This window comes from Pleurodeles waltl, chromosome 4_1, assembly GCF_031143425.1.
Source record: "Pleurodeles waltl isolate 20211129_DDA chromosome 4_1, aPleWal1.hap1.20221129, whole genome shotgun sequence".
In the NCBI taxonomy this organism is placed as follows: domain Eukaryota; kingdom Metazoa; phylum Chordata; class Amphibia; order Caudata; family Salamandridae; genus Pleurodeles; species Pleurodeles waltl.
In genome coordinates, this window is record NC_090442.1 from 169,886,853 (window position 1) to 169,907,694 (window position 20,842).

The 20,842-nt window shown below is 47.0% G+C and overlaps 1 protein-coding gene and 1 long non-coding RNA gene across 3 annotated transcripts in view; one reads left to right on the top strand and one right to left on the bottom strand.

Moving 5' to 3' along the window:
• The window catches only part of LOC138287515 (uncharacterized), a 394,908-nt gene that overhangs the window by 71,745 nt on the left and 302,321 nt on the right, over positions 1–20,842 (top strand). The gene's annotated exons all lie outside the window — the stretch shown is intronic.
• Positions 1–20,842, bottom strand: part of LOC138287514 (rho crystallin-like) — a 118,197-nt gene that overhangs the window by 55,177 nt on the left and 42,178 nt on the right. The window contains exon 3 of the mRNA XM_069227981.1: positions 19,029–19,145. Within this exon, the coding sequence (XP_069084082.1) occupies positions 19,029–19,145 (117 nt within the window). The remainder of the gene's footprint in view (positions 1–19,028; positions 19,146–20,842) is intronic.

Below are 20,842 nucleotides of genomic sequence, written 5' to 3' on the forward strand. Positions count from 1 at the left end.
GGCAGTGTTTGGGGCACTCTGCGGTGGACTCCTAAGCATAACTTGGACCCTGGTACTTATAGTTTTACAAATTATTCACTGCCTCAACTCTTCCCAGTAATAAGCAAATGGATGTGATTCAGTTTACATTGCCACGCCACATTAGCACTTCAATCATTCATTCATTGACTTAATTGTATGAATATCTGACTTAGTATCTGCCATCAAGTTGGCTGAAAATGATCCCCTAATTTCTTGAGGAAGTGCTAAATCCAGCGGTGAATGTATCTCTGGAGATATGTTAGGTTATGTTATGCACATTTGTAGAGCGCACTGTCACACTGGAGTATGTCTTGGCACTGAGCAGGTGTGAGTCAAGCTATACCTAGGGCTTAGTGGAATACTTGAAAAGCCAGGTCTTCAAATGCTTGCGGAAGTCAAGAACTGAGGAGGAGCCTCTTATTTGTGGCAGCAGGTCCTTCCATGCTTAATGAACAATGTTTGAGAAAGCTCGACTTCCAGTTCTGGTTTTCTGTATCCGCGGAATGTGTGAAACTAGGAGTCAAGATGAGAAGAAGTGGTGTGAAAGCAGATCCGATTGTTGAGGTAAGCTGGGCCGGTGTTTTGTTGTGCCTTGAAAGTGTGGGTGAGGAGTTTGTATTGTGCTCGTCTGTGAACTGGGAGCCAGAGGAGCTCCTTCAGGTGTGGTGTGATGGGAGTGTGGTTGGGAGGCTGAGGTTGATAACAGCAATCGAGTTCTGAATGGTCTGCAGCCTTCTGGTGAGTTTTTTGTTGAGCTCAGCATAGAGGGAATCCCTGTTGTGACCAGTGAATGTGTGACAGTTTTCAGGGTGTTCATTTGGAGCTATTTTAAAAATCTTCCTCATCATCTATATGGTATGGAGGCATTAGGCGGTGACAACATTGATTTCGTCGGTCATGTCGATGATTATCCTGAGGTTTTTGGCATGGTTGGTGGGGGAGTGAAGGAGGCTGGCCTGGCTTATAGTGGGTACCTTGTGGTACTTACACCTTGTGCCAGGTCCAGTTATCCCTTATTAGTAGATTAGAGGTGTTCTAGCAGCTTAGGCTGTTAGAGGTAGCTATAGCAGAGCAGCTTAGGCTGAACTAGAAGACATGCAAAGCTCCTACTATAGCACTTATATCACTTAGTACTATATCATAAGAAAACACAATACTCAGAGTTACTAAAAATAAAGGTACTTTATTTTAGTGACAATATGCCAAAAGTATCTCAGAGGATATACTCCCTTAGGAGGTAAGTAATATACACAAAATATACACACACAAACCAAAATAAGATAAGTAACAGTTAGAAAAGTAGTGCAAACACTGTAGAACACAATAGAATGCAACAGGGAGAAATAGGCCTAGGGGCAACACAAACCATATACTCCAAAAATGGAATGCGAACCACGAATGGACCCCAGGCCTAGTGTAGTGTGTAGAGGGTCGCTGGGAGTGTAAGAAAACACTAAGGGTGTCCAAGATACCCCACCCCAAGATCCTGAAAGTAGGAGTAAAGTTACCCTACTACCCCAGAAAGACAGTAAAGTCGAGATAGGGGATTCTGCAAGGAAAACAACTGACTGCAAAGCACTGAAGACGGATTCCTGGACCTGAGGACCTGTAAAGGAAGGGGACCAAGTCCAAGAGTCACGCAAGTGTCCGGGGGGGGCAGGAGCCCACTAAAGCCGGATGAAGGTGCAAAAGGGCTGCCTCTGGGTGGAAGAAGCCAAAGATTCTGCAACAACGGAAGGTGCCAGCAACTTCTCCTTTGGTCAGAAGATGTCACACGGTGTGCTGGTAGATGCAGAGTTGTTTCCACACAGAAATACTGCAAACAAGCCTAGCTAGCTGCAAGAGTTGCGATTGCAGGTTTTGGATGCTGCCAAGGCCCAGGAAGGACCAGGAGATCGCCCCTTGGAGGAGGAGACAGAGGGGGCGCTCAGCAATATGGAGGGCCCATGCAGAAGCAGGCAGCACCCGCAGAAGCACCTGAACAGGCACTTAGAAGATCTGAGGATGATGGTCGACTCAGAACAACAAAAGAGGGTCCCACGACGTCGGAGTCCAACTCAGCGAGTTGGGCAATGCAAGATGGAGTGCTGGGGACCTGGGCTAGGCTGTGAACAAAGGAAGTCTTGCAAAAGTGCACAGAAGCCTGAGCAGCTGCAGTTCATGCAGTACACAGGATTACTGTCTGGCGTGGGGAGGCAAGGACTTACCTCCACCAAATTTGGACAGACGGGCCACTGGACTGTCGGGGACATTTAGATCCAGCTCCTGTGTTCCAGGGACCACGCTCGTCAGGGTGAGAGGGGACCCAGAGGACCAGTGATGCAGAAGTTTGGTGCCTCCGTTGGCATGGGGAAGATTCCGTCGACCCACCGGAGATTTCTTCCTGGGTTCCAGTGCAGGGCGAAGGCAGACAGCCCTCAGATCATGCACCACCAGGAAACAGTTGAGAAAGCCAGCAGGATGAGGCACTACAATGTTGCTAGTAGTCTTCTTCCTACTTTGTTGCGGTTTTGCAGGTGTCCTAGAGCAGTCAGCGGTCGATCCTTGTCAGAAGTCGAAGAGGGAAGTGCAGAGGAACTCTGGTGAGCTCTTGCATTCGTTATCTGATGAGATACCCACAGGAGAGACCCTAAATAGCCCACAGAGGAGGATTGGCCACAACGAAAGGTAAGCACCTATCAGGAGGGGTCTCTGACGTCACCTGCTGGCACTGGCCACTCAGAGCTGTCCATTGTGCCCTCACACCTCTGCATCCAAGATGGCAGAGGTCTTGGACACACTGGAGGAGCTCTGGGCACCTCCCCTGGGAGGTGCTGGTCAGGGGAGTGGTCACTCCCCTTTCCTTTGTCCAATTTCGCGCCAGAGCAGGGCTGGGGGGATCCCTGAACCAGTGTAGACTGGCTTATGCAAGGAGGGCACCATCTGTGCCCTTCAAAGCATTTCCAGAGGCCAGGAGAGGCTACTCCTCCCAGGCCCCTCACACCTATTTCCAAAGGGAGAGGGTGTAACACCCTCTCTCAGAGGAAATCCTTTGTTCTGCCTTCCTGGGACCAGTCTGCCCAGGCCCCAGGGGGGCAGAAACCTGTCTGAGGGGTTGGCAGCAGCAGTAGCTGCAGAGGAGACCCCGGAAAGTTAGTTTGGCAGTACCGGGGCTCTATGCTGAAGACCTGGGGATGCATGGGATTGTCCCCCTGTAGGAGGCTGGACTGGCTTGTAGTGAGTACCAAGGGGTACTTGCACCTTGCACCAGGCCCAGTTATCCCTTATTAGTGTATAGGGTGTCTAGCAGCTTAGGCTGATAGATAATGGTAGCTTAGCAGAGCAGCTTAGGCTGAACTAGGAGACGTGTGAAGCTACTACAGTACCACTTAGTGTCATATGCACAATATCATAAGAAAACACAATACACAGTTATACTAAAAATAAAGGTACTTTATTTTTATGACAATATGCCAAAGTATCTTAGAGTGTACCCTCAGTGAGAGGATAGGAAATATACACAAGATATATATACACAATAGCAAAAATAGGCAGTATAGTCTTAGAAAACAGTGCAAACAATGTATAGTTACAATAGGATGCAATGGGGAAACATAGGGATAGGGGCAACACAAACCATATACTCCAAAAGTGGAATGCGAACCACGAATGGACCCCAAACCTATGTGACCTTGTAGAGGGTCGCTGGGACTATTAGAAAATAGTGAGAGTTAGAAAAATAACCCTCCCCAAGACCCTGAAAAGTGAGTGCAAAGTGCACTAAAGTTCCCCTAAGGACAAAGAAGTCGTGTTAGAGGAATAATGCAGGAAAGACACAAACCAGCAATGCAACAACTGTGGATTTCCAATCTAGGATACCTGTGGAACAAGGGGACCAAGTCCAAAAGTCACAAGCAAGTCGGAGATGGGCAGATGCCCAGGAAATGCCAGCTGCGGGTGCAAAGAAGCTTCTACTGGACAGAAGAAGCTGAGGTTTCTGCAGGAACGAAAAGGGCTAGAGACTTCCCCTTTGGTGGACGGATCCCTCTCGCCTTGGAGAGTCGTGCAGAAGTGTTTTCCCGCCGAAAGGACGCCAACAAGCCTTGCTAGTTGCAAATCGTGCGTTTGGCGTTTTTGGACGCTGCCGGGGCCCAGGAGGGACCAGGAGGTCGCAAATTGGACCTGAAGAGAGAGGGGACGTCGAGCAAGACAAAGAGCCCTCACTGAAGCAGGTAGCACCCGGAGAAGTGCCAGAAACAGGCACTACAAGGATGCGTGAAACGGTGCTCGCCGAAGTTGCACAAAGGAGTCCCACGTCGCCGGAGACCAACTTAGAAAGTCGTGCAATGCAGGTTAGAGTGCCGTGGACCCAGGCTTGGCTGTGCACAAAGGATTTCTGCCGGAAGTGCACAGGGGCCGGAGTAGCTGCAAAGTCGCGGTTCCCAGCAATGCAGCCCAGCGAGGTGAGGCAAGGACTTAACTCCACCAAACTTGGGCTGAAGAGTCACTGGACTGTGGGGGTCACTTGGACAGAGTCGCTGGATTCGAGAGACCTCGCTCGTCGTGCTGAGAGGAGACCCAAGGGACCGGTAATGCAGCTTTTTGGTGCCTGCGGTTGCAGGGGGAAGATTCCGTCGACCCACGGGAGATTTCTTCGGAGCTTCTGGTGCAGAGAGGAGGCAGGCTACCCCCACAGCATGCACAAGCAGGAAAACAGTCGAGAAGGCGGCAGGATCAGCGTTACAGAGTTGCAGTAGTCGTCTTTGCTACTATGTTGCAGGTTTGCAGGCTTCCAGCGCGGTCAGCAGTTGATTCCTTATCAGAAGGTGAAGAGAGAGATGCAGAGGAACTCGGATGAGCTCTTGCATTCGTTATCTAAAGTTTCCCCAGAGACAGAGACCCTAAATAGCCAGAAAAGAGGGTTTGGCTACTTAGGAGAGAGGATAGGCTACTAACACCTGAAGGAGCCTATCAGCAGGAGTCTCTGACGTCACCTGGTGGCACTGGCCACTCAGAGCAGTCCAGTGTGCCAGCAGCACCTCTGTTTCCAAGATGGCAGAGGTCTGGAGCACACTGGAGGAGCTCTGGACACCTCCCAGGGGAGGTGCAGGTCAGGGGAGTGGTCACTCCCTTTTTCTTTGTCCAGTTTCGCGCCAGAGCAAGGGCTAAGGGGTCCCTGAACCGGTGTAGACTGGCTTATGCAGAATTGGGCACATCTGTGCCCAAGAAAGCATTTCCAGAGGCTGGGGGAGGCTACTCCTCCCCTGCCTTCACACCATTTTCCAAAGGGAGAGGGTGTCACACCCTCTCTCAGAGGAAGTTCTTTGTTCTGCCATCCTGGGCCAGGCCTGGCTGGACCCCAGGAGGGCAGATGCCTGTCTGAGGGGTTGGCAGCAGCAGCAGCTGCAGTGAAACCCCAGGAAGGGCAGTTTGGCAGTACCAGGGTCTGTGCTACAGACCACTCGGATCATGGGATTGTGCCAACTATGCAAGGATGGCATAGAGGGGGCAATTCCATGATCATAGACATGTTACATGGCCATATTCGGAGTTACCATTGTGAAGCTACATATAGGTAGTGACCTATATGTAGTGCACGCGTGTAATGGTGTCCCCGCACTCACAAAGTTCAGGGAATTGGCTCTGAACAATGTGGGGGCACCTTGGCTAGTGCCAGGGTGCCCTCACACTAAGTAACTTTGCACCTAACCTTTACCAGGTAAAGGTTAGACATATAGGTGACTTATAAGTTACTTAAGTGCAGTGTAAAATGGCTGTGAAATAACGTGGACGTTATTTCACTCAGGCTGCAGTGGCAGGCCTGTGTAAGAATTGTCAGGGCTCCCTATGGGTGGCAAAAGAAATGCTGCAGCCCATAGGGATCTCCTGGAACCCCAATACCCTGGGTACCTCAGTACCATATACTAGGGAATTATAAGGGTGTTCCAGTAAGCCAATGTAAATTGGTACAAATGGTCACTAGCCTGTCAGTGATAATTTGGAAAGAAATGAGAGAGCATAACCACTGAGGTTCTGGTTAGCAGAGCCTCAGTGAGACAGTTAGTCACTACACAGGTAACACATTCAGGCACACTTATGAGCACTGGGGCCCTGGGTTACCAGGGTCCCAGTGACACATACAACTAAAACAACATATATACAGTGAAAAATGGGGGTAACATGCCAGGCAAGATGGTACTTTCCTACACAACCCCTCCCCAAACGAAGGACAATAAGACTAGCCATGACCTGATGAGTCTTCATTGTCTAAGTGGAAATATCTGGAGAGTCCATCTGCATTGGAGTGGCTACTCCCAGGTCTATGTTCCACTGTATAGTCCATTCCCTGTAGGGATATGGACCACCTCAACAATTTAGGATTTTCACCTTTCATTTGTTTTAGCCAAAGTAGAGGTTTGTGGTCTGTCTGAACAATGAAGTGAGTGCCAAATAGGTATGGCCTCAAATTCTTCAGAGCCCAGACCACAGCAAAGGCCTCCCTCTCAATGGCAGACCAACGCTTTTCTCTAGGGGTCAACCTCCTACTAATAAAAGCAACAGGTTGATCCTGGCCCTCAGAATTAAGTTGTGATAGGACTGCCCCTACTCCTAATTCAGATGCATCAGTTTGGACATAGAATTTTTTAGAGTAACAAGGGCTTTTCAGGACAGGTGCAGAGCACATGGCCTGCTTCAGCTCCTCAAAAGCTTTCTGACAGTTTGCTGTCCATAATACCTTTTTAGGCATTTTCTTGGATGTGAGGTCATTAAGAGGGGCTGCAATGGAGCCATAGTTCTTAATGAACCTCCTGTAATACCCAGTGAGGCCTAGGAAGGCTCTCACCTGAGTCTGAGTGGTAGGGGGAACCCAATCAATAATAGTTTGGATTTTCCCCTGAAGTGGTGCAATCTGTTCCCCACCAACAAGGTGTCCCAGATAAACCACCTTACCCTGCCCTATCTGGCACTTTGAAGCCTTGATAGTGAGGCCTGCCTTTTGCAGAGCCTCCAAAACTTTCCATAGGTGGACCAGGTGATCATCCCAGCTGGAGCTAAAGACAGCTATATCGTCCAAATATGCTGCACTGAAAGCTTCCAGCCCTTGCAGGACTGTGTTCACCAACCTCTGAAAAGTGGCAGGTGCATTTTTCAAACCAAAAGGCATTACAGTAAACTGGTAATGTCCTCCAATGGTAGAAAATGCAGTCTTAGGTTTAGCATCTTCTGACAATTTGATCTGCCAATACCCTGCAGTCAAATCAAAAGTGCTTAGATACTTGGCAGATGCCAGTGTATCTATGAGCTCATCTGCCCTGGGTATAGGGTGAGCATCAGTTTTGGTTACCAAGTTGAGACCTCTATAGTCTACACAAAACCGCATTTCCTTCTTTCCATCTTTAGAATTGGGTTTTGGTACCAGTACCACAGGAGAAGCCCATGGACTGTCAGAGTGCTCAACCACTCCTAGTTCCAACATTTTCTGAACTTCATGCTTTATGCAGTCCCTGACATGGTCAGGCTGCCTATAGATCTTACTTTTGACAGGTAAACTGTCTCCAGTATCTATAGTGTGCTCACACCAAGAAGTGGTGCCTGGCACAGTAGAGAAGAGTTCTGAAAATTGTCCTAGGAGATTTATGCAATGGTCTTTCTGCTCAGCAGTAAGACAATCTGCCAAAACTACACCTTCCACAAGAGCATCTTGTTCTGTGGAAGAGAAGAGATCAGGTAGAGGATCACTGTCTTCTTCCTGTCCCTCATCAGTTGCCATGAGCAGGGTGAGATCAGCCCTGTCATAGTAGGGTTTCAGGCGGTTGACATGGAGCACCCTAAGGGGACTCCTGGCAGTGCCTAAGTCAACTAAATAGGTGACTTCTCCCTTCTTTTCAACAATTGTGTGGGGACCACTCCATTTATCTTGGAGTGCTCTTGGGGCCACAGGCTCCAAGACCCACACTTTCTGCCCTGGTTGGTACTGAACCAAAACAGCCTTCTGATCATGCCATTGCTTCTGGAGCTCTTGGCTGGCCTGAAGGTTTTTACTGGCCTTTTTCATGTACTCAGCCATCCTTGATCTGAGGCCAAGTACATAATCCACAATATCCTGCTTAGGAGCTTTTAAAGGTTGTTCCCAACCCTCCTTTACAAGTGTGAGTGGACCCCTAACAGGGTGTCCAAAAAGAAGTTCAAAGGGGCTGAAGCCCACTCCTTTCTGGGGTACCTCCCTGTAGGCAAAAAGGAGGCATGGTAGAAGGATATCCCATCTCCTGCGGAGTTTTTCAGGGAGACCCATAATCATGCCTTTGAGAGTTTTATTAAATCTCTCCACCAGTCCATTTGTTTGTGGATGATAGGGTGTTGTGAACTTGTACATTACACCACACTCTTTCCACATGGCCTTTAAGTATGCAGACATGAAATTGCTTCCTCTGTCTGATACTACTTCCTTTGGGAAGCCCACCCTGGAAAATATTCCCAGGAGGGCCTTTGCCACTGCAGGTGCTGTAGTGGTCCTTAAAGGAATAGCTTCAGGATATCTTGTGGCATGGTCCACTACCACTAAGATAAACCTATTGCCTGAAGCAGTAGGAGGGTCAAGGGGGCCAACTATGTCAACCCCTACCCTTTCAAAGGGAACCCCAACCACAGGCAGTGGGATAAGGGGTGCCTTTGGGGTGCCACCTGTCTTGCCACTGGCTTGACAGGTTTCACAGGACTTACAAAATTCTTTTGTGTCCTCAGACATCCTAGGCCAATGAAACAGGGGAACAAGCCTGTCCCAAGTTTTCATTTGTCCTAGATGCCCAGCTAAGGGAATGTCATGTGCCAGTGTTAGGAGAAACTTTCTGTACTCCTGAGGAATCACTAATCTCCTGGCAGCTCCAGGTTTAGGATCCCTATGCTCAGTGTACAAGAGGTTGTCCTCCCAGTAAACTCTGTGAGAGTCACTGACATCCCCATTAGCCTGTTTGACAGCTTGCTGTCTGAGACCCTCTAATGTGGGACAGGTTTGCTGTGCCACACTCAGCTCCTCTCTGGCAGGCCCCCCTTCACCCAAAAGCTCAGCAGTGTCTGTTTCCAGCTCCTCTGGTGTAGGTTCTGCACAGGGAGGGAATTCTTCTTCCTCAGAAGTTGAATCCACTGTAGAGGGAGGGATAGTAGGAAGTGGTTTGCTTCTACTAGCCCTTGCTTTAGGGAGCACTTGGTCCATTGTTCCAGGATCCAAGCTTCCCTGTCCTTTTTGCTTTTTGGCCTGAGCCCTTGTCAAAGCAAAAATATGCCCTGGGATGCCCAGCATTGCTGCATGGGCCTCCAACTCCACATCTGACCAAGCTGATGTCTCCAAATCATTCCCTAATAGACAGTCTACAGGTAAATCTGAAGCTACCACAACTTTCTTTGGACCAGTTACCCCCCCCCAGTTGAGATTTACAACAGCCATGGGGTGGCTTTGTGTTATGTTGTGAGCATCGGTTACTTGGTACTGGTGTCCAAGTATGTGTTGTTCAGGGTGCACCAGTTTCTCAATCACCATTGTGACACTGGCACCTGTGTCCCTGTAGGCCTGGACCTCAACACCATTTATTAGGGTTAGTTGCTTGTACTTCTCCAAGTTATGGGGGCAAGCAACCAAAGTGGCTAAATCAATAGCCCCTTCAGAGACTAAAGTAGCCTCTGTGGTCTCCCTAATCAGACCAACCCCAACTAAACTACCAAAAGTGAGCCCAGCTACTCCCTTGGATTGGCTATTAGTAGGTTTGCTCCCACCACCACTGCTATTAGTAGGGACACTAGGTGTAGCAGTAGGGGTTGTAGTGGTAGGAGCTGTGGTGCCTTTCTTTGGACAACTAGGATCTGTTGTCCAATGGCCTTTTATTTTACATAAATAGCACCATGGTTTCTTTTCCTTGTTCTGATTAAAGGAGGATTTGGACCCACCACCCCCACCAGAGTGTTTTTGTGGGCCTGATGAAGACTCATTTTTAGATTTGTCCCCACCCTTGTCAGAAGACTTACCATCCTTCTTTTTGTTGCCATCTTTGTCACCCCCTGTATGAACTTTTCTGTTCACTCTTGTTCTGACCCATTTGTCTGCCTTCTTTCCCAATTCTTGGGGAGAGGTCAGATCAGAGTCCACCAAGTACTGGTGCAACAAATCAGACACACAATTATTAAGAATATGCTCTCTCAGGATCAAGTTATACAGGCTGTCATAATCAGTAACTTTACTGCCATGTAACCACCCCTCCAAGGCCTTCACTGAATGGTCAATAAAATCAACCCAGTCTTGTGAAGACTCCTTTTTGGTCTCTCTGAACTTTATCCTGTACTGTTCAGTGGTTAAGCCATAACCATCCAGGAGTGCATTCTTAAGAACTTGGAAATTATTAGCATCATTTTCTTTCACAGTAAGGAGCCTATCCCTACCTTTTCCACTAAATGATAGCCATAGGATAGCAGCCCACTGCCTTTGAGGGACATCCTGTACAACACAGGCCCTCTCAAGTGCAGCAAACCACTTGTTAATGTCATCCCCCTCCTTATAAGGGGGAACTATCTTGTGCAGATTCCTGGAATCATGCTCTTTTGCAGGATGACTATGGGGAATACTGCTGCTGCCACCATGGGTATCTAAACCCAACTTCTGTCTTTCCTTCTCTAATTCAAAAGACTGTCTATCCAAATCCAGCTGTTGCTTTTTAAGCTTCAGTCTGGTTTGTTCCACCCTCAACTTATTGAGTTCCCTCTCTAACATTCTGTCATCAGGGTTGGTGGGAGGGACATTTCTAGAACCAGAGCTATGATGGGAATGAACAGAAGGAGACCTGTCCCTTACAGAAGCCACCCTAACAGCTTGGTTTACAGAAACATTACTACCAGTATGGTGAGAATAAATGCTTTTGCTATGATGTGAGACAACACTATTTATTTGGTGTGGCTCATCATCATTACCATCTATGCTAGATTGTCTAGTAATGGGCAGGCTAGGAAGTTTCTTTCCTGAATCTTTTCCTGGGGGAGGCCCTGAATCAGATTGGGAACTATTAGGTACTTTTTCAACAGATGGGGCACCTATGGCCTTATCCTGTTCTCTAAACATGTTAAGTAACAGTTCCAAGGAAGGATTCTTCCCTACACTCAAACCTCTCTCTATACAGAGACTCCTTGCTCTTTTCCAGCTAAGGTTGTCATATGCAAGTTTGGACAGATCAACACTTTGAAAAAAAAAAAAAGAGGGGATGGGAGGATTTATGGTCCAGTGTATATCCTCCAAAGAACTTGATAATAAAATATGATACACTGTTCCAAAAGAATAGGGAGAGGAAGTAAAGGAGTCCTGATCATCAGGAGCAAGAGTCCTCACACACCGTACTTGGTGTCATGCTTCATCATCGGACAGCTCCTCGTCAGACCGGCGCTGCGTTTCCGTGTCAGGCGCAGCACCTACCATCAGGCTCCGTTGAACGGAGCCTGAGGGTAGGTGCTGCGCCTGACACCGAAACGCACACAAATTGTTTGTGTATTGGGCATCAGGCCTACGTGATCCCATGAAGCCCTTTCTCTAGTGGAGATGGGTGACTGATAGGAAAAAGCCAGTCCTGTTCTATCCTAATTGTTTGTGTATTGGGCATCAGGCCTACGTGATCCCATGAAGCCCTTTCTCTAGTGGAGATGGGTGACTGATAGGAAAAAGCCAGTCCTGTTCTATCCTAGTAAGTGACTGACTACGTTTTGACTGTAAACGATAGATTGCAGGAGTCTATATATATAATTTTTTCTTTTTTTCACTTGGGTTTCGATTGAAGAAGTCCAATTATTTAATAGGTCCTGAAGAAGCGTCGTAGGATCCTGCTGAGACCATATCAAGACGCGAAACATGTCGACCACATATTAAGGAATTTCGGATAATTACCGACTTCCTGCTTTGAATTTTCTTGTGTGAGTGTCTGAGCATTACCTCAATTTTCACTCCCTTGCCATTTTTTTTAATCTTGGCCATTTCCCAACATCAAAGAATAAATCACTTAGTGAGGGTCCTGAGCCAATCTTATCCTTTATTCCTGTACTTTCCTTCCCCACGGACCCATACTTGGCTCCGCGGCATCATCGGCAAAAACAAAAGATCTCCGGCAAAGAGCCCCCCCTTTTTAGGGGGGAGCCCGTCAGACATTGCAGCGCCGGTCTGACGAGGAGCTGTCCGATGATGAAGCATGACACCAAGTACGGTGTGTGAGGACTCTTGCTCCTGATGATCAGGACTCCTTTACTTCCTCTCCCTATTCTTTTGGAACAGTGTATCATATTTTATTATCAAGATCAACACTTTGGCCTGTGCCAGACATTTTTTAGAGAGTGTTAAAGTGATAGAAAAAGAGAAAAAAGTTTTCAGAACTTTTTGGAAAGACAGAAAAAAACTTTTTAAACTTTTAAGAACTTTTTGAAAGTTTAGAAGTACTTTTCAGCACTTAGAAAAGAGTGAAAAGAGGAAATGCAAAACTTTTTAGCTATGTGTATATACACTGACCTTGTTTTGTATATTTTTCTCTTATGAAAAGTACAATGACAAGAGTGGTAAGTAGTCTCAAGCACTTATCCCACCACTGCACAACCAATGTAGGAGGCTGGACTGGCTTGTAGTGAGTACCAAGGGGTACTTGCACCTTGCACCAGGCCCAGTTATCCCTTATTAGTGTATAGGGTGTCTAGCAGCTTAGGCTGATAGATAATGGTAGCTTAGCAGAGCAGCTTAGGCTGAACTAGGAGACGTGTGAAGCTACTACAGTACCACTTAGTGTCATATGCACAATATCATAAGAAAACACAATACACAGTTATACTAAAAATAAAGGTACTTTATTTTTATGACAATATGCCAAAGTATCTTAGAGTGTACCCTCAGTGAGAGGATAGGAAATATACACAAGATATATATACACAATAGCAAAAATAGGCAGTATAGTCTTAGAAAACAGTGCAAACAATGTATAGTTACAATAGGATGCAATGGGGAAACATAGGGATAGGGGCAACACAAACCATATACTCCAAAAGTGGAATGCGAACCACGAATGGACCCCAAACCTATGTGACCTTGTAGAGGGTCGCTGGGACTATTAGAAAATAGTGAGAGTTAGAAAAATAACCCTCCCCAAGACCCTGAAAAGTGAGTGCAAAGTGCACTAAAGTTCCCCTAAGGACAAAGAAGTCGTGTTAGAGGATAAATGCAGGAAAGACACAAGCCAGCAATGCAACAACTGTGGATTTCCAATCTAGGATACCTGTGGAACAAGGGGACCAAGTCCAAAAGTCACAAGCAAGTCGGAGATGGGCAGATGCCCAGGAAATGCCAGCTGCGGGTGCAAAGAAGCTTCTACTGGACAGAAGAAGCTGAGGTTTCTGCAGGAACGAAAAGGGCTAGAGACTTCCCCTTTGGTGGACGGATCCCTCTCACCTTGGAGAGTCGTGCAGAAGTGTTTTCCCGCCGAAAGGACGCCAACAAGCCTTGCTAGTTGCAAATCGTGCGTTTTAAGTTTTTGGATGCTGCCGGGGCCCAGGAGGGACCAGGAGGTCGCAAATTGGACCTGAAGAGAGAGGGAACGTTGAGCAAGACAAAGAGCCCTCACTAAAGCAGGTAGCACCCGGAAAAGTGCCAGAAATAGGCACTAGAAGGATGCGTGAAACGGTGCTCGCCGAAGTTGCACAAAGGAGTCCCACGTCGCCGGAGACCAACTTAGAAAGTCGTGCAATGCAGGTTAGAGTGCCGTGGACCCAGGCTTGGCTGTGCACAAAGGATTTCCGGCGGAAGTGCACAGGGGCCGGAGTAGCTGCAAAGTCGCGGTTCCCAGCAATGCAGCCCAGCGAGGTGAGGCAAGGACTTACCTCCACCAAACTTGGGCTGAAGAGTCACTGGACTGTGGGGGTCACTTGGACAGAGTCGCTGGATTCGAGAGACCTCACTCGTCGTGCTGAGAGGAGACCCAAGGGACCGGTAATGCAGCTTTTTGGTGCCTGCGGTTGCAGGGGGAAGATTCCGTCGACCCACGGGAGATTTCTTGGGAGCTTCTGGTGCAGAGAGGAGGCAGGCTACCCCCACAGCATGCACAAGCAGGAAAACAGTCGAGAATGCGGCAGGATCAGCGTTACAGAGTTGCAGTAGTCGTCTTTGCTACTATGTTGCAGGTTTGCAGGCTTCCAGCGCGGTCAGCAGTCGATTCCTTATCAGAAGGTGAAGAGAGAGATGCAGAGGAACTCGGATGAGCTCTTGCATTCGTTATCTAAAGTTTCCCCAGAGACAGAGACCCTAAATAGCCAGAAAAGAGGGTTTGGCTACTTAGGAGAGAGGATAGGCTACTAACACCTGAAGGAGCCTATCAGCAGGAGTCTCTGACGTCACCTGGTGGCACTGGCCACTCAGAGCAGTCCAGTGTGCCAGCAGCACCTCTGTTTCCAAGAGGGCAGAGGTCTGGAGCACACTGGAGGAGCTCTGGACACCTCCCAGGGGAGGTGCAGGTCAGGGGAGTGGTCACTCCCCTTTCCTTTGTCCAGTTTCGCGCCAGAGCAGGGGCTAAGGGGTCCCTGAACTGGTGTAGACTGGCTTATGCAGAATTGGGCACATCTGTGCCCAAGAAAGCATTTCCAGAGGCTGGGGGAGGCTACTCCTCCCCTGCCTTCACACCATTTTCCAAAGGGAGAGGGTGTCACACCCTCTCTCAGAGGAAGTTCTTTGTTCTGCCATCCTGGGCCAGGCCTGGCTGGACCCCAGGAGGGCAGATGCCTGTCTGAGGGGTTGGCAGCAGCAGCAGCTGCAGTGAAACCCCAGGAAGGGCAGTTTGGCAGTACCAGGGTCTGTGCTACAGACCACTCGGATCATGGGATTGTGCCAACTATGCCAGGATGGCATAGAGGGGGCAATTCCATGATCATAGACATGTTACATGGCCATATTCGGAGTTACCATTGTGAAGCTACATATAGGTAGTGACCTATATGTAGTGCACGCGTGTAATGGTGTCCCCGCACTCACAAAGTTCAGGGAATTGGCTCTGAACAATGTGGGGGCACCTTGGCTAGTGCCAGGGTGCCCTCACACTAAGTAACTTTGCACCTAACCTTTACCAGGTAAAGGTTAGACATATAGGTGACTTATAAGTTACTTAAGTGCAGTGTAAAATGGCTGTGAAATAACGTGGACGTTATTTCACTCAGGCTGCAGTGGCAGGCCTGTGTAAAAATTGTCAGGGCTCCCTATGGGTGGCAAAAGAAATGCTGCAGCCCATAGGGATCTCCTGGAACCCCAATACCCTGGGTACCTCAGTACCATATACTAGGGAATTATAAGGGTGTTCCAGTAAGCCAATGTAAATTGGTACAAATGGTCACTAGCCTGTCAGTGACAATTTGGAAAGAAATGAGAGAGCATAACCACTGAGGTTCTGGTTAGCAGAGCCTCAGTGAGACAGTTAGTCACTACACAGGTAACACATTCAGGCACACTTATGAGCACTGGGGCCCTGGGTTACCAGGGTCCCAGTGACACATACAACTAAAACAACATATATACAGTGAAAAATGGGGGTAACATGCCAGGCAAGATGGTACTTTCCTACACCCCCCATACCATAATGGTATGGGGGTGACAATTCCATGATCCTAGACATGTGACATGGCCATGTTCGGAGTTACCATTGTGACGCTACATATAGGTATTGACCTATATGTAGTGCACGCGTGTAATGGTGTCCCCGCACTCACAAAGTCCGGGGAATGTGCCCTGAACAATGTGGGGGCACCTTAGCTAGTGCCAGGGTGCCCACACACTGAGTAACGTTGCACCTAACCTTCACCAAGTGAGGGTTAGACATATAGGTGACTTATAAGTTACTTAAGTGCAGTGTAAAATGGCTGTGAAATAACGTGGACGTTATTTCACGCAGGCGGCAGTTGCAGTCCTGTGTGAGATTTGTCTGAGCTCCCTATGGGTGGCAAAAGAAATGCTGCAGCCCATAGGGATCTCCTGGAACCCCAATACCCTGGGTACCTAGGTACTATATATTAGGGAATTTTAAGGGTGTTCCAGTGTGCCAATCAGAATTGGTAAAATTAGTCACTAGCCTGCAGTGACAATTTTAAAAGCAGAGAGAGCATAAACACTGAAGTTCTGGTTAGCAGAGCCTCAGTAATACAGTTAGGCACCACACAGGGAACACATACAGGGCATACTTTATGAGCACTGGGGTCCTGCCTAGCAGGATCCCAGTGGCACATAGGCAAAAACAAACATACATACTGTAAGAATGGGGGTAACATGCCAGGCAAGATGGTACTTTCCTACAGGGGGTGAGTATCGGCCCCAGCTCTGTTGGCCACCAGGTGGAGTTCCACAATGATGTGCTCTTCTAGAGGATCATGATTTCGGTCTAGCCGGAGTTCAGCTTTAGACAGCTGGTCTTCTCCCAGTAAGCAATTTAAGTCATGCAGAAATTGAAATCGATCTGGGTACTGGCCATCTTGTCCATGAGGGAGAGAATGAGTTTTGTGTTGGTTGCGCAGAAGATAGTGTTGATGTCTTGAGACTGAATGATGTTGGCAAGAGGGTCATGTATATGTTGAAGAGAGTTAGGCTCAGGGAGGATCCTAGGTGGAACTCCACTGATGAGGTTGCAGATGTCTGATGTGTATGGTGACATGCTGGGTCTTTCCAGTCAGGAAGAAGCAGATCTATTGGAGTGTGTTTCCATGAACTTCAATGTTGTGTAGGCGTTGGATGAGAATGGATCGGGAGACTGGGCCAAATGCTGCGGAGATGTCCAGGAGGAAGAGGGCTGTTGTGTCTCATCCATACACAGTTATACAGATGTCATCAGTGTAGCCAACAAGGGCAGTTTCCATGCTGTGGTTGGGTCTGAAACAAAACTGATTGGGATTGAGGAGTTGGAGGTATTCATGAGGTATCTGTTGGTGATTTACAGTAAAACCTCAGGCTGTAATGGTAGCAGGCATATAGGTCTGTAGTTGGACATCTTTGGAGGGTCTGCAGATGGTTTATTCGGCAAAGGGAGGACCATTGCATGTTTTCAAGCATCTGGAATGGTCACAGAAGAGGTTGAGGCATTTAAAATGGGTGTGAGCACGACGCTGATAAGTTGCAGTCCTCTGGAGTAGGCATGGTGGGGGCCAGGGTCCGATGAGGCCCCTGATTGGATGGACTTCAAGGTGGTGGTGGTTTTATCTGTGTGATGATGAGTCATATGGTTAGAAATGTTTTTTTTGGATAAGATCGGAAGGCATTTGGTGAGGGTAGAAGTTGCTGAAAATAGCAGTGATTTTGTTGCTGAATAATTGAGAATCAGGTGTGTTGCAAGGGGGTGATCAAGATGGAGGTGGCCCCTGGTGAGGTGAAATCTTTCCCAACGGCGAAGATTTCTTTACTTCTGTTGGTGCTGGCATTGAAATACCAGTATGGCACGTTTGGTCATTCGTATTATTTGGTGGTAGCGCCTTACGGCAGAATTGAACACACTCCTGTCTGTATTGTCCTGGCTTAATCTCCATTTGTTTGCAATGGCATTTAACAAGTGTAATCTCCTACATGTGCTAGCTGACCTGAGGTCTGAATCTTGTTGTATTTTTGTGCCTGAGGGGGGCCAGGGAGTCGGCGCAGGATGTGATCCAATTGCTGACATCTTTGAGAGTTTTAGGGAGGCTGTTTCAGTGTTAGGTTTGGTGGGCATTGAGAGTAGTGTTTCAGTCTTGTCAGTGGTGCTGTTCCAGTTTTAGAGTGCTGGTCTGGCGGTGCTGCATATGCACTGTGGTGGGACAAGTATGCTGAAATTGTTAAGGAGGCGGTCTGTCTAGGTGACTGGTGTGGGCTCATTGACTCAGATGTTCTCACCACTACATTAATATGGTGGAAGAAATTTACCAATGGACTATCTTATGTATTTAGCATGTTCTCCAGAAAATAGAGGATTTTCCATTGGCACACAAATCTAAACCAAGTCTTTGGGCATTATTTAGAGTTTGGCAGAGAGAGACCTCCATCAAAACATGTTCAATGTCCGTCTGCCATATTTAGAGGATTATGGGCTATAATGCACTTTTAATCCAGTGGGTGGGGCACTTGCCATGCTACTGATGGCCTACCATGTCTCACAACCTCTAAATAAGGCTTTTAGGGCCATTTGGTAGATAGGATACTCTCACAAATGTATATCCGAGATATCACATCTGTTGTATTACAAATGTCGTGGGGTATAATAGAATTTCTAGTATCAAAGGTTATAATGCACTTATAAAATGGCATGTGGGACATCCATCACACTTGCGACAGACGATCTCATCCAAATTAAGGAATGCTCACCCCTCATCTTTGTCCTCAGATGACACAGAGGTGCCACTGCCTCCCCATCTCTGAGCAATGCCAGCACCACTTACACAATGGTAGTCGCCAAAGCTAGGGCAGTTCTCAGTTGCAATACTGATCAGGCTTCCCTAGCACTGTTACCCAGCCAGGAAATCAAAACAAGCACAAAAGGTTGTAAAAACACCAATGTTTGAAAGAATGAACATAGAACCAGTTTACATGTGTTTTAAACATGAAGACTGTTAGGATTAGATTTTGATTTCGACAGATGACTATACTCCTCTCCTGAAACATGGTCTACCGTAAGTCACCTATGGCAATAAGCGAGAGGGGACAGAGAGGCATCCCTCCCCCAAAAGACCCAGTGCACATTCCCCTACTATTCTTCCCCCAAATATCGGGAGAAACATCAACAGCATACACATATCTACCTTACTGAAGGTGCAATGAGGCTCCAAACCTAGCAGAGTGGCACCAATGTTGCAACTTCGGGGTCTTTTTCCACCACCAAAGACGGTCCAGTAACTTTCTTGCTTGGTTATGCTAACTGGCCTTCCTGCGATCCCTCTCGCTGCCGTCATCAGCCGTGACGCGACCCCACAGATACATGTAAAACTCCCAAGCATATATCCTCTTGCTAAGATATTTCGCTCAGGAAATGTACCTTTATAGAAACGGGGAAGTGCATGATGAAAAGGTCGAGGTAGTCCAATTGAAGGTCACTCATGGACTTTTCCATGGCTTTCCGAACCATGTCAGACGAGAAGAACCTGCACCAAAGCTGCGCAAAAACAGAAGAAAGGAAAGTGTTCATCTTTCACAATGTGGTTAATCTCCACTTGTAACACATTTTACTTCTTAGCTTTCAAGCAAGAACAGTTGATAACACTTCATATGGTATGAAAAGTCCAATACATATAAACCCAGTGAAGTACAGATATTTAGTAGTAAAAACACAGCACAAAAATAATTGTTTTGTAATAAACAAGATAGAGCAAGACAACATCGTGAACTAATTGTATTTAGTTTAAAAGTTTAACAGAACAACAGAGGGAAAAAATATCCCACTGCCCATTTGAACAATGTGCTTTTTTCCTTCTGCTATGCAGCACCGCCACATTGACAAAATTAAAGACCAGTTCAGCTGGTCCTAATTTTCTAAACAAAAGTCCATAGGAAAGGCTACAACAATCGTTTCTTAAATAACTTTATTTAATGTGGTTAGGACAAGTATCACACAAAGCTCATAATAAAAAGTTGATATTAGTATACAGTCAAGGACATCTTGTTGCAAATAAGGCCGTTGCTTATCAATTGATGGCAAAACACATTCTCTGGTGGACACTAAGTTTCATGGGAAAGGAGCCATTGAAAAACAAAGACAATATTGATGGACTTATATACAACTATCGAGAAAGTCGGCATAGCAGAGCACAACATTACTCAAGTGATGGTATCTCGTTGTTAAGGGTTCAAATTAGTGAGATGGGCCTATGTCTGCTGTAAGGATCTGTTGATTTGGGCGGAGCACGTGTAAAGCAGAAGGTTGTCGTTTTACATACATACTGAAGGAGGGGGTTGATATATTTTCAAACTGTGCCATTTTATTCCCAATCATCGTCATTCACGTTCCCATAGTATAGTGATGCCAGATTTCGGTCCACCACAGGCCTGAGGTAGGCAGGTCTGAGGCTTTCAAGTTCTGGGCGATTGACAATCTGGCAGCTAGTAAGAACTGAGAGATCAGTCTACCAGTGGCAGAGGACAGAGGATATACACCTTCGTCATCAGCATCACCCAGCACAACAAGCTGCAGGTCGATCAGTAAATGTATGTTAGTAACATCTTTGAATTAAGATAGGACTTCCCTCCTAAAACATACTATGCATTTGCACTTCAACTTCATATGAAGGTAATTTTCCCTCGCATCACATCCCAACCAGCAAATTTCCTAACCACTACATATTGTTTTCAGTTTCATAGGTTTCAATTACCACCTAAAGATTACTTTGTATGCATTTTCTGTATATTGTGTGGAGATTGAAAATGTAGTTACTCTTTGCCAAATCAGCACCCATGAACTTTCTGGGATGTCCACTTGGAGCTCTGCTCTTCAATTCTGGGCAGATGTACAATATTGACATGGGTAACCCATTTCCAGTGCTCTGAATAGAGGGAAATAGCTTATTTCGTATGCCCCACCTTAGAGAACAAGCCTTCCCTTTTAATGGAATCTCTACTTGCACCTTATCATGTTAAGCCCAATGGAGAAGTTGAGCCAGCCTATAATCATCCTTTGGACCCAGGTGAAATTTGTGTGCCCATTGTTCCCCTATTCTTAAAGGTACATGTAGTGTCTTCCATGATTTACAGCAGAACCTTTCTGGCTCCCAGCAGCCCCCTTATCAGTGTGACGTAATCACTAGAATAGAATGTAATGAAAGCTTGGTTTAGAATCTGGGGAGTTCACAGGTACAT